The sequence below is a fragment of the Sturnus vulgaris genome, chromosome 22 (assembly GCF_052056855.1).
Source record: "Sturnus vulgaris isolate bStuVul1 chromosome 22, bStuVul1.hap1, whole genome shotgun sequence".
Taxonomy (NCBI): domain Eukaryota; kingdom Metazoa; phylum Chordata; class Aves; order Passeriformes; family Sturnidae; genus Sturnus; species Sturnus vulgaris.
The window spans coordinates 160,387-173,724 of record NC_142264.1 but is presented as its reverse complement, the minus strand read 5'-3'; the positions used below and the strand labels follow the sequence as shown (position 1 = coordinate 173,724).

Genomic DNA, 13,338 nt, shown 5'->3' with positions numbered 1-13,338 from the left:
CAAGTAGTGCATGAACTGTCCGGTTCATAAACCGAATCGTTGCACTACCTGACCTACAAGCATATGCACGATAACCCAAAAAAAAAAGAAAAAAAGCGCGTGCTTGCTGAAGTGGTTTCTGTCAGTGACAAGGCCAGTGTAACACAGGTGAACTTTTTAAATTTTTGCTCAGTACGGGTGGCAGTTCAGAGCTGGAGTGGGGGATGTCCTCCCCCAAAAGCTCCCTCGCCGCATCTGCGACTGCCCATCGGGGTATGGCTCTGAGTGCGCGTTCTCTTCTGGAGCTGCACACCGCGAGCGATCTCGGCAGAGCCGTTCCTGCGTACGCACCGGCTGCAGCCAGCGCTGCTCGGCTCCCGCTGCCTTGGTGCGGAGCGGCGCTGCGAGGGCGGCTCCGCCGCAGCCCGGCGGCGGGGCGCGGGGCGGGCTCCGAGCGGCCCGGGGGCACCGCCCGCCGCCGGGGCGGCACCAGGAAGCGGAACGGCCGCCAGCGGAATCAGTTCCGGGTGCGAGGGGCTGTGGGAGCGGGCGGGAAGCGGCGGTGGGAGCGGGCCGGGCCGGCCGGGATCCGCCATGTGAGAGCTCCAGACAGCCCCAGGTGAGCGGCGCGCGGAGGGCGCTCGGCCCGGGGCTGCGCGGCGCTGCCGGCTGGGCCCGGGCCGCGCCCGGGGGGTCCCGGCGCCTGACGGCCCCTGCGGGGGCGGCGAGCGCGGCCCGGCGGGCCGTGCCTCGGTTCGGCTGCCCGCGGCGGCGGCGGCGGCTGCGCCGGGGCGGCTCCTGCCCGGCCGTGCCTCGGCCGGAGCTGCCGCGTAACCCGAGCCCGGGGCTCTGGTGCGGCTTTGGCGTGCGCGGAGGGAGGGAGGGAGGGCGGACGCGCTTGTGTCGGGGTCTGCTGTTAACCCGAGCCAGGCGTAAAATCCTCGGCACGACGGACTGGGGCGGACCGAACCTGGACCCGTTCGGGGAGCTGTTGATTGCCTGGAGCTGGGGGACCTTTCGGCTGCTGCTGTTCTGTCAGAGAGGGTGGAAGTTCTAGTGAAACACCAGTCTCTGTAATGCAAAGGTCTTTCCGAATCCCGACAGGTGTGCACAGCATGCAGAATTGGAATTGGATTAGAGTAAATCGAAGTCGGGGGTTAATTTGGAACAAGCCAGAACAGTCTCAGAAACATTAATGTGGGTGAGCCTCGTTTTCAAGGGAAAACGAAGTGACACAGGATTAGCTGCACTGCAGTTGTTAGATGTTACGGAATATTCAACATCTGGATCAGAATGTGCCTGTGCTTCATTGCCTGTCCAGGGACAGTTCCAAACAATTCCATCTGTCCCAAGCAGTGTGCTGGGAAAATACCACGAAAATGTGCTCTTCTTCGCAGCTATTACAAATCTACTGCAAAAAATGTTGCTGATATCTAGAGAACATAGTCACTTCATTGTCTAAAAGAGACACTGGAGCCGAAAAGTCAACAATTTGATGAAGAGTGGCTACTGTTAGAAAAATAAACCAAACCAACAAAAACAAGAAAGAAAGTGGACAGATTAAAATGCACAGTAGCATTACCTTGGTAGTAAATAAAATGGTATTGGAAAGTTCAAGAGCTCTCTTCCCACTTGCGGAAGTTCTGGCTACATATATATCCTCAGGCTCAAAATACAGGCTGGAGGGTTTTTTTATAATGGTAGTGACATCTCAGAGTTGTCAGAAAATGTGGCTATTATAGCATTACATAATGGGGATATTGTGAAATTTGTGCACAAAATAAAAAGTTTTGATCCTTACTTGTAAGGTATTGCTGGTTTGAATTGTATGTATCACCAACACGCCCCTTTGTTTTATTTATCTGGCACAATACGTTTGTTGATACTGGAATCATAGCTACATAGCATAGTTTGATTTGGAAGGCACCTTTTGATCTTGGCTTATCTCCAGTTTGCCTCCTGGTAACTTTTTTTGCATTCAGAAGTAGATATGTACCTGCAACTACTGTTTTGGTAATTTGATTTCTAGAGTCAAGATTAAGAGATTATTTCTGTTGAGGTTTCTAATTCTTAGGTGAAACTATATTTATGCATTGATAGGTGTTTCATTTTTGCCTTTTCAATCACTTGCACACAAGCAAGCAGTTGTGAGGACGGCAGTTAAGAGAATAAATGGCAAAGGTGTCACTGGGACTTCAGTTACATATCTACTTTCTTTGGATAGTTGCTCAAATAAGAGTTTGGTTTTTTTTGTATAAAATTCTAAATATGCAGTTCCAACACTATATCTGCTGCACCGTTCTGACCACTGAGAATGAGTTTGCAGTGTTGCTGGTGTTGGCATGTGTGTATGTATGCATATCCATGTATGACATCTAAATAAATCGATTTTATCTTGATGCTGAAATCACTCTTTGAAGTGATTTTTCCGTTCATCATGTTGAGAATCTTGGTGAAATAAAAAGAAATCCTTTTAAATTTTTGTTAGATAGAAGTGTGAATTAGTAAAGCCGTACTGAACTGAGTGTCAGGGGTTACTGCTTAGCTCTCCAGGCAGTTAGTGAGGTTGTGTCCCACTGCACTGCCAGAGCTCTCACCTGCCGGGCAGGAGCTTTGCTTATGGTTTCACTGCAGGTGTTCAGGACTTTGGGTAGAACGTGGCCTGTCTGGCTGCAGAGAAGGAGTGATGATTTTCACTGGAGTGTTCTGATATCTATGGATGCAAAGTGTAAGAGCTACATTTTCTAGTGACTACAGTTCAGCCTGTATTAACTGGCTTCTGTTTCTGAGGAAGTGGACACTTCCTGCGTTTTTATGAGGTAAAGTAATGAAGTTTTAAATTGTTGTGTAGTTGTCACCTGATGGATTTTGTATTGGAGTTCAAACCAGACATGAAGCAGACTGACTTTCAAGGCTGTTTTCCAATCAATAATATGCCACATTCAACCTTTTGTTGTGTGCTCTTCTACAGATAATTTGGGCAAACTGCCTCTATCTTCTGTGATTCCAATGGGCACTTTGGAGGAAGTGATTAATGCAAAAACAAGTTCTAGGTATTTGCGTAGTGCTGCTTGTATTATCAGAAGTTTTTGTACTTCAAAATTATCTCAGTTGTTGGGATATTATGTGGGTTTCTTACCCTTCTTTAGTTTTGGAGTTTTTTTAATGGCTGCAAAATTAAACTCTCTTTTTCATCAGTGGGGATGGAGTTTCAGTACAGCAGTCGTACTGTGTGGCATGTTATATAAGGCCATCTAAGAGTACAATATGCTGACTTTTAAAGAGTAATTAATATTTCACTGCTATGAGAGGTATAAACTGGTAAAATGTTCTATGATCAGTCACTTCCCTATTTTCAAAGATTATTTCATTAGTGTCTTCTAGACACCCCCCCCAGCCTGTGGCATACTTGATGGCAGTTTTTCTTTGATACAGCTAGTGTTAATTAGTGTGGCTGTTGTAAATCTGCAAATTTACAAATGCAGTCTGAAAGGAGTAAGAGTGATGAAGACTTTTACCCAAAATCTTTCATGATTACAGCTGATAAGGTTACATTCCTAGGTTAAAATTCTCTTGACTGAAGGTACATATTTGCAATGATGTCCTGAGTTCTCAAACAGATGGTGCAGATACTAGCTCCTACAAAACGCAAAGGAGGAGTGCACTGATTTATGCAAATCCCTGCTGATTTTTCTTGTCCTTTCTCTGTCTTCTGAGGAGTAATGCATGGAGGGAGTATCATAGAATCATTAAAGTTGAAAAGACCTCTAAGATCATCGAGTGCGATCTTTAACTGATCATCACATTGTCGACCAGACCAGAGCACTGAGTTCCACATCCAGTTGTTTCTTTAACATTTCCAGGGATGGTGACTCTTCCACCTCCCTGGGCAGCCTGTTCCATTGCTTAACAACCATTTCAGTGAATAAATTCTTTCTGATTTCCAACCTGAACCTCCCTTGCTGCAGGTTGAGGCCATTTCCTCTTGTCCTGTCACTTGTTGCCTGGTAGAGGCATTTTTGGTGTCATGGAGTACTTTGTTTTGTTTTTGTCATAATTTTCATTATGACCCTCCTAGCTTTTCCATGGATTTCTGTTCTCAGACATGCTACAACAGTTATGGTTTGTAATGTGGTTTTTTTTTTCCAAGGGTTCCTTGTTGCTGAGCTAATTTAAGAAAATGCGAGGGATCTTTTCTCACACCTCAGTGTGAGTTAAAATGAGTGTAATTTGTGTTATTCACCTGGCTGCGGGAATGCTGAATCATACTTCAGTGAGTGAAGGAAATTAAACAGGTGCAGACTTAGAAGCAGAAACTAATACTATGTTGGCAGACACACAGCTTCGTGTTGTAGTTATATGATGCTTCTCCGCTGCTACTGTATGATGTCAGTAAAATTAAATACTTTATGTGGTTTGTAAACATCTATTCTTGTTTTTTAAAATTAAATAAGAGTTTTCATAGAACATAATTTTTGAAGGAAATTTCTTTTGAAATCTAGTAAGAAATGTTAAGTGCCTATCACTCCGATGTTCACAGGTTACTTCCATGACTTCTGTTTGAAGACATAGGGCAGCGATCCACTATTACTAAAGCCATTTTGTGGGCTACATTTGCTGTGTAAAACCCTGATGAATAAATGTAGTGCAGATGCAAAGAGAATTTATATGATTCTTTTGAGTGTGGCTGCATCATCTCCTACAGAAATAGGCATGAGGCTCAGCACAGAGCCCTTCTAGGACTTAGTGAACCTTGTGTCCAGTTTTGGCCTGTGCCTTCAGCCAGTTTCTTGGATACATAATAGCTATGAAAACCTTAAACACTTCGACCTACTTTTGAGGAAAGGTTAAGAGAGGACCTAATCATAGACAGGTGCCCAGACTCGAATTTTACAGGACTTTGCCCTAACTTTACACTAACTCCCAGGTAGGGATGAAAGCTAAAGCAAGACGAAATGCATTACTTTTTAACAGTGAGTGTACCTGACACTGGTGTGAGTTTACAGAATCACAGAATATTCTGAGTTGGAAGGGACCCAGAAAGGATCATTGAGTCCAGCTGAAGTGTCGTAGTTCTCACTACCCCCCAAATGCTTGAGTTTATATATAGCAAATAAAACTGTCATAATTCTGAGCTATTGTTCTATGTGGCTATAGTGAGCCTAAATAACACAGGTTCTCTCTGCATATGCTGAGATACCATGGAAGGTAACAAATGGGACTTCTGACTGAGCATGATTTCTTTTTCTTCTTCACCTGTGCTAATTCTGTAAGAAATTACAGTGTGTGTAAGTTTCATTATGACTGTCTGGTTAACTGCAGAGGTAATTTTTTTTTCTTTAGTGCATACAGTGGATGTGTCCAAATTTAACTTGTGCTTTAAGGTACATTCTTGTTTTAGTTTAATGCTATGTGCCTGACCCCAAAAGAAGAGAGGTTAGGGAGATGTTTCAACTTGAAGGAAGCTGTTAAAAAACTGAGGAGTTCTTACTAGCCATTTCAAACTGTAGTGATCTTCCTGGACTCTTTCAGAAATATTTCAGCCATAAATACTGTTGTCTTGAAAGTGCTACTGCTCTGCCAGCACTGATGAATAATTAAGTATTGTTATGGTACAGTACCCTGCTGAACTTTATTTTGGTTAACGTTACTAGAATTTTATTATGGAGCTGCTAACTTGATCCTGTGTACAAATAAAATAAAACCTCCTTGTGTATGGGTATATAATCTATGGATTGCTTTTATTTTCTAGATAGAATAGATAGATTCAGGACTTTTGTGAATAAATAAGATCATTTTTCTTCTGACTCTTATTCACCAATAAAACATGGCAAGTGGTGCCTGCCTCTCTGACGTGTGTAATGCCTGGGTTTTCCCCAGGTCTTGCTATCCCAAATTGATACAAGGAAGTTGGGATGATTTGGCAGGTACTAACCCTGCCAAAATTCCTGCAGCCTCAGTGCTGTTCCTGCTACAGTCCTGCCTGCTCCTGAATGGGGTGTCCATTGGTAACCTGGTCAGTTCTCTAGCTGGAGATTTAAGGTTGTGGCTGAAAACTGGAAGAAGGGTTCCCTTCTGTCCACTTCTGCTGTATTTCAAAATTCTTGTCATTTAACCCCAACTTTCCACAGATGTTTTCAAGGTCACAGGATGCATGTATCTACAAAGGGAGAAACTAAAGTGGCAAAGTAGTCACAAGAGAGTGCTGTAGCTTGTTCTCTTTGTTTTTTAAGAGCAGATGGGTATAGAATCTTGTTGTGCACTGCCCTTTAGGCAGTGTGTACTTGACCTGTTTGCTTGCTTTCAAAGGAGCACTTTATGCTCCCTTGATCCCTGTTGCAGGTTTTTACTGTTTTTCTGCTGCACTGGTGAGAAAACTTGCAGACCTTTAACTCCATCATCCTCTCTGCTTACTGCCAGGATGTGCTGTTTACTCCTAGCAGCTTAAGCAAAGTAAACTTCTTCGTTTCCCAAAAGAAAGATGAAACAACTCTGAGAACAAGGATGTAGATTCACTTAGAAATACATGTATGCATATGGAGATAATGGGGTGTTCTAACTGTCATGATGGGCAAGGATCACAGTGGATTCCTATCTCCTTGGTGTCCTTCTGGCTCTCATGCTTTACCTGGTATGTGTTTACAGTCCATTTTCAATTTGTGGCCATGTCCCACATGAATTCATCTAGACTGTGAATTCATCTAGAGATTCTATGATGAAAAAAAAGTAATTTTTTTCCCTCCATCATAGGGCATAAAATGTCCATCTTCTTTCTTCTCAGGTGTCTGTCCTTAGTTCAATCCTTCTGTCTGGACCAGTGCTAGTGGTGATAATATATTTTAATGTTTTCTCCAGGAGTAAGTTATTCTCCATTTTGCTGGGTAAGAGCCCTTAGGGAAGTGTGAGACAAGGAGGAACACCAATGTATCTGTGTGACAAACTTTCTGTACATCCTATACTGGAATGCCAAATTATTGCTGCTGGGGACTGGTCTTTTGGTTTGTACACAGTCCCTGACCCAGTCAACAAAAACTCTTCCTCCGTTTAGCAGAGAAGCTTAATCAGGAATGGCTGATGTTGCAGCTGTATGTAGCTAATAAGCTGCACAAATTAAAGACTTCCTGTGTTGAGTTTCTCTAAGAAGCTTGCTGCCATGTCAGACACAAGTGAAGGTGACGGATTGTGATGTGCATTCCCCCCACCCTGAGGATTCTTTAAGCAATCTTAAAACACTCATTTGTAACACAAGCATGCATCCAACTGCTGGAACTCCTGTCTTCTGCCTGGGACTGGGATAGTGGTTCTCTGCACAGCAGGCAGGGATGCTCAGAAAAGCAAAGTTAATCTTGCCATGTAACTGCCCCACAGCTGGGATAAGTTATGTGTTGTGCTGTTTGATTTTTGATTTATATCAGCTCACAACTCTGAACCGTTTTGTAGCCTTGTTTGCTGAATAAAAGAACTGTCCTGCCAAAGCCATCTCTGAGTGGATTGCTGCAGTCATATCACTTCTGGTAGCCATCTTGCAGTCCTGATTTCCCACCTCAGATATAAAAGCCTATGAAATGTCTTTTTTCTCGCTTTTACATCTCGGCCAAAAAAACTTAAATGAAGTCCGCTTTACTCATTTTAATTGGTAATGACACTGGTAAGTTAGAGAACATGTTCAGCAAGTCTGATAACTTGACTGTTCTGTGAGAGTTTTTGCCATTTTTCTAAGTCAAATGTAGTGTCCAGTCAGGAAGCTGGCTTTCTTGTGTCTCCTGAAAAGAAGTTCCATTTGTGAAGGTTGTGAATGTTAGTTTTAAGTGAGGGTCAGCTGATAGAGCTCCAGTGCTTCCTTTTAGGTTTTTATGCTATTTTTACCTGTTGATTTTCTTTTTAGAATACCTGAATTTTCATAATTTGATTTAAATTGTTCATATGTCCCATTACAGCGTGTAACATAATAGAAAAAAAAAATCCACTAGTATATTGTGATACATTGGATATGCTTCCTGCATCTGAAATCAATGAATGATGTTGAGATCTGTTTATTCAGTTGGAAAAGCAGGTATGGTGGCAATTTTATGTCTTTAGACTTCTGCATTAATAGGAACTAGAATAGCAATAAAAGTCTGGAGGTTCTTGGATGCTTGATTAGTGCCCAGTCTTGGAAATGTAAGGTAATGTTACAGATTGGCATTCTCAGGCTGACAGTGTGTGTGTGGTTTTTTCAACAGGAATCTGTGAAAAGTGCGTTTCTTTACCTTTTGTTTGGAACTCTATACATTTCTTTAAGGGCTCTTTGAAGGCCCTTCCTGGTGTTTGAGTACCCATGGCTTTTAAGTTAGGTTAAAATTTAAATGTCAAATTATTCTAGCTAGCAAGTCACTGCTGTGTCAGATGAGCTTCAAAGTTCACATCATGTTTTTAAAAAAAACCTAAAAATCACAAATTAAAAAAAAAAAGGAAGTTCATGGGTGGCTCAAACACTTTTCTTTCAAATGTGCACACACACATGCCTGTGACTTTTCCTTAGGAGATTTTTCAAACTTCATGAAGTACCTTCCAACAGTTATTCTTGGGAAGTCTAACAATGCAGTTCCATGCAAGTAGTACTGTAATACCTGGCTTGAACACCTACTCAGGGTTCTGAAGTGTTTACCTTGCCTAATGGCTATAAAATTTATATTCTTTTGGGAGGGATTGTTCTGCACTTCTTGCCAGGGAATGAAATTGCAAAGTTTCTTTGAGGACAGACTGTCCCAGGGAGACTGGGATGTATTCTGAGCAATTGCATTGTGAATGTTGGAGAGGGATAATTGGAATTACCGAAATGCAAGAAATGTGTAGATTAAGACTCTACTTTTTTATTATATTGAGTATTTATGCTAAATGTTTGGTTGTAATGCATCTTTAACAGATCAATGTGGTGATTTAACTTAAACGTTTGCTTTTGAAATGGAAAACTCCGTATTCATTCTCTGTTTTAAATATTCTAATTTTTCTTTCAGATTACTCTTTACATCTGTAGAAATGGACAGCAGCAGTTTCATTCAGTTTGATGTGCCGGAGTACAGCAACACTGTTCTGAGCCAGTTAAACGAACTCCGCTTGCAAGGGAAACTCTGTGACATAATTGTGCACATCCAGGGCCAGCCGTTCCGTGCCCATAAAGCTGTCTTAGCTGCCAGTTCTCCGTATTTCCGTGACCATTCAGCATTAAGCACCATGAGTGGCCTATCTATATCAGTTATTAAAAACCCCAATGTTTTTGAACAGTTGCTTTCTTTTTGTTACACTGGAAGGATGTCCTTGCAACTGAAGGACGTTGTCAGTTTTCTGACTGCAGCTAGCTTCCTACAGATGCAGTGCGTCATTGACAAGTGCACGCAGATTCTGGAGAGTATCCATTCAAAGATCAGTGTCGGTGATGTTGATTCTGTCACTGTTGGTGCCGAAGAGAATTCAGAGAATCGCAATGGCGTTAAAGACAGCAGCTACTTTGCCAACCCTATTGAGATATCTCCTCCCTATTGCTCTCAGGTGCGACAGTCAGCAGCAGGCAGCGATCTTCGGATGGAAACTACTCCGGGCAAAACTCTTCGTAGTCGTCTGCAGGAAGAAGGGCACTCAGACCGAGGGAGCAGCGGAAGTATCTCTGAATATGAGATTCAGATTGAAGGTGATCATGAGCAAGGAGACCTGATAGTGAGGGAAAGTCAGATTGCAGAGGTGAAAGTTAAGATGGAAAAGTCTGACAGGCCAAGCTGCTCTGATAGCTCTTCCCTTGGTGATGATGGATATCACACTGAAATGGTGGATGGAGAGCAGGTGGTGGCAGTAAATGTTGGTTCCTATGGGTCTGTCTTACAACATGTTTATTCATTTACCCATGCCTCATCACAGGCTACGGGTGTGTCAGAAACCTTTGGAAGCCTGAGCAATACAAGTCCTTCAAGGTCAATGCTGAGCTGTTTCAGAGGGGGTCGTGCACGCCAAAAACGAGTACCTGCGGGTCACTTGCACAGTGATGTCCAGGGCCTGGGGCAAGGGGCTGACAGTGAATCCATGGTGAGTAATCCAGGATATGAAAATAGTCCACGGGAAAGAAACACAAGAGGTCATTGGTATCCATACAATGAGAGGCTCATTTGTATTTACTGTGGCAAATCTTTCAACCAGAAAGGGAGCCTTGATCGACATATGCGATTGCACATGGGAATAACTCCTTTTGTGTGCAAGTTTTGTGGAAAGAAATATACCCGTAAGGACCAGCTTGAGTATCATATTCGTGGTCACACAGATGACAAACCCTTTCGCTGTGAGATCTGTGGAAAATGTTTTCCTTTCCAGGGTACACTAAACCAGCACTTGCGAAAAAATCACCCGGGGGTTACAGAAGTGAGAAACAGGGTTGAGTCTCCAGACAGAACAGAAGCGTTCGTGGAACAGAAAGTAGATAATGATGCTTCAGCCTCTGAAGCCATGGATTCTAGTATGGAAATTCATGCAATGTCTAACACATCTGATTAAAATCTTACATCTAAGTGAAACACAGACAAGCACATTACTAATGTATTTTTTAAGTATTTTATTCTTTTAGTAATCTTCAGTACAAGTGTAACAGCCTTTTAATTTTCCTGACCTTCTGGAAATCAGTTAGAAATGGTTTCTGGTGAAGATTTCAGAAGTATTCTTTATTTTTGAAGGAGGCTGAATTGTTTGGAGTTTGTTTTTTTATATTTGAAGATGCTCAGAATATAAAGACAGTGTCCTTGGGAAAGGCTAGGAAGAGTCTGTTAAAGTGTCCCTGCTGATTGATCTGGTGAGACACAAATGCCAGTGGAGAAGGATATTGGAATAAGATTGGCAGCTCTGCTGAAGCTCAAAGAAGCTGTAATTTCCTTTATTTCTTAAATCTTGTTGCTGGTAATGTGTTACACAGCAGTGGGGAGAGAGAATATTACAGCTTTGATTCCTCTTCTGTCACAATGAAATCTGTTCACTCTTACTGACTGGTTTTGGTAGTGAGTCTGTTTATATATATAAATTTGCTTTATATATATAAAATGCTTTCACTTTCCCTGTTCTGGTTGAGGTGAACGTAGAAGTATGTCAAGGCTAATACCATATGCCACTTTATCAATTGTTAGGACCCCTGTCTGCTTAGGGTTTAGAACTTTGGACTTTGGAAGGATGGTTTTGGTTTTAAATGAATGTTGTTTGGTTTTCATTTGATTAAACTATTTTTGTGCAAAAGTGAGCAAAGTGAATTACCTTGTTTTAATAGCTTTGCTTTATGACATATGTAAACCAAATGCCATAAATCTATTAAACTATGGTTAAATTGTTGAAAGGTTTTGTTAGTTGTCTAGAATGCAAGCTGGACAACCTGTGGTGCTGACCTTTTTATATATATAGAGATAGATATATCTATATATATATATAGATATAGATAGACACACACACACACACACACACATACACACATATATATATATATAAAATATTAACAAACCTAAAAGTAGCATTGTGGTCTAAAATGTGTTTTTACTGGCCTCAGAATCTACCTTCATTTCGTACTGTAGAACCATACCAGGTAATTAAATTTAACTTCATCACTCTTCATGGTTGTTAAAACATGGGAGAGATGTCGTTTAAACCACAGTATTTCCAAGCAGTATTTTAATAGGTCTCTTCACAGAGAGATGTTTTCAGGTGCACGTTGACTTCCTACTTAAATCTCCAAGTGATATGCCAGCACTTGGAATTTGTACTTTTTTTGTATAGAAAAACAAATAATCTATGGGAATTTTGAGCAATATGTTATTTCATGTGTGAGTATTACAGAGTTGCTATGGCTTCTCTGTTTTTTCAGTGGTTTTTTTCTCTATAAAGGAGCTACCGACAACTTTAAAAATACTCTAAATCTCTTTTGTTTCACCAAATACGTGTTTTTAATATGGTGCTAACTTCATAATTTAGGTCAGTATAATATATAAAATGTGAAACATAATCATAATGGTCAAGGAAAAATATCCCCAACAACAGACAAGCAAAATCCCCCCCCTACACAAACCAACCCCCCCAAATAAACAAACCAAACCAAAAAAAAAAAAAAAAAAAGAAAAAAGAAAGAAAGGAAAAAAAGACAAACCCGTACCACAAAAAAACCCCAATGGCTTAAGAGACCTCAAAAGCATGGACTGGCAAACACTACTGTTTAACATTCTACCTGATGAACAGAATTAATTATTAAACTAATCACATACTTCTTTAGAATACAGGTTTTATATTATTGGATCGTGCATTTGTTTAGCTGATACTGAAAATACATTTGTGAACGTGCTGTTTAACTCCCAAAAATTAGAAAATAAAAGCTCATTTCTAAATTACTGGAAAGAAAAAGGTAGGTTTGCTATCTTGTAAAACTTTTTGGTCCCTGTGAAGGGGCATATTTGTGCAGTAGCTTTATTAAATACACTAGTTCTTAATATTGTGACACTCTGCAATAAGAATTACTGTCTCAAACATGGATTTACAATATAACCCCCATCTGCTCCACTGGAGCAGTTTAAGTTAAATTGAGTACATCATTTGCCTCTTTGTCCTGAAACTGCCAAAATAAAGAGGCAGGGGGTGGGGAGATGTTTCTCTCCTTGAAGCAGCAACAGAAATTTTGTTTCCAGTAAGGGAAGGGATAGTCTGTGTCTAAGGCAGGTAGTCTGTATGTTTACCCACCTAAAAACATGGTGTTTCTGATACAGTTTTTTCCTTGAGTGTTTGTTTTAAGTAATTAAATGCAAAAAGTGTGTTTTGGTAAATTAAGTTTGAGACATGCAAAATCCAAGAAATGTACAGTTATTCTTAACCCTTTATCTTGAACCTGTGCTGTGGTGCCTTTGGTGTGACTTTTTCCCTGGAAGGATGACTTGAGGATAGCAGGATATGGGTACAAATTTATATTTCTTGAATTTCTCTGTGTCACAATCTTAGCATTATTTAAATATAGTTCGTTGTATTTGTAAATGTATTAAATGGTTTGAGTTTACCAAAGAGTGACTTATCCAAAATTGTCTCAGACAAAAGCGAACAAAACCACACCATCACGTTGATTGTACAGGTTCAGGTTCAAGCGTTGTGAGAGGCTGTGAAGGGGCAGGAAATGCTGCATTTTGCAGAGCCCGTGGTTCAGCAGTGTGCCAGTGCTGCTGGCGCAGCCTCCCGCGGGCAGGTTCCTCACTCCAAGCCATAGCCCAGCCCTGCCCAGCCCGGAGCCAGCCTCAGCCGGCAGCAGCAATGCCACTGTGCCTTGTCACACACACAGCGCGGCCACGGACACGGCCACGGCCACGGACACGAGGCGCCACGGGC

The 13,338-nt window shown here is 41.6% G+C and overlaps 1 protein-coding gene across 2 annotated transcripts; it reads left to right on the top strand.

Annotated features, from left to right (window-relative positions):
* Positions 1-453: 453 nt before the first annotated feature.
* Positions 454-11,320, top strand: ZBTB34 (zinc finger and BTB domain containing 34). Of its 2 annotated transcripts, none has more exons than XM_014880101.2 (2): positions 454-598; positions 8,976-11,320. In XM_014880101.2, exon 2 carries the CDS (start codon positions 8,998-9,000, stop codon positions 10,495-10,497), a length of 1,500 nt encoding a protein of 499 aa, XP_014735587.1. In that variant the 5' UTR covers positions 454-598; positions 8,976-8,997; the 3' UTR covers positions 10,498-11,320. The 2 variants fall into 2 exon arrangements, with proteins under 2 accessions (XP_014735587.1, XP_014735586.1); XM_014880100.2 differs by lacking the exon at positions 454-598 and adding an exon at positions 897-8,032.
* The last annotated feature ends 2,018 nt before the right edge of the window (positions 11,321-13,338 follow it).

Excerpts from the sequence above, each read along its gene's own strand:
- ZBTB34 (XM_014880100.2), top strand. The coding sequence starts at position 7,992 with ATGAATGATGTTGAGATCTGTTTATTCAGTTGGAAAAGCAG. Across the intron at positions 8,033-8,975 it reads TTATTCAGTTGGAAAAGCAG|ATTACTCTTTACATCTGTAG; the intron begins GTATGGTGGCAA and ends TTTTTCTTTCAG.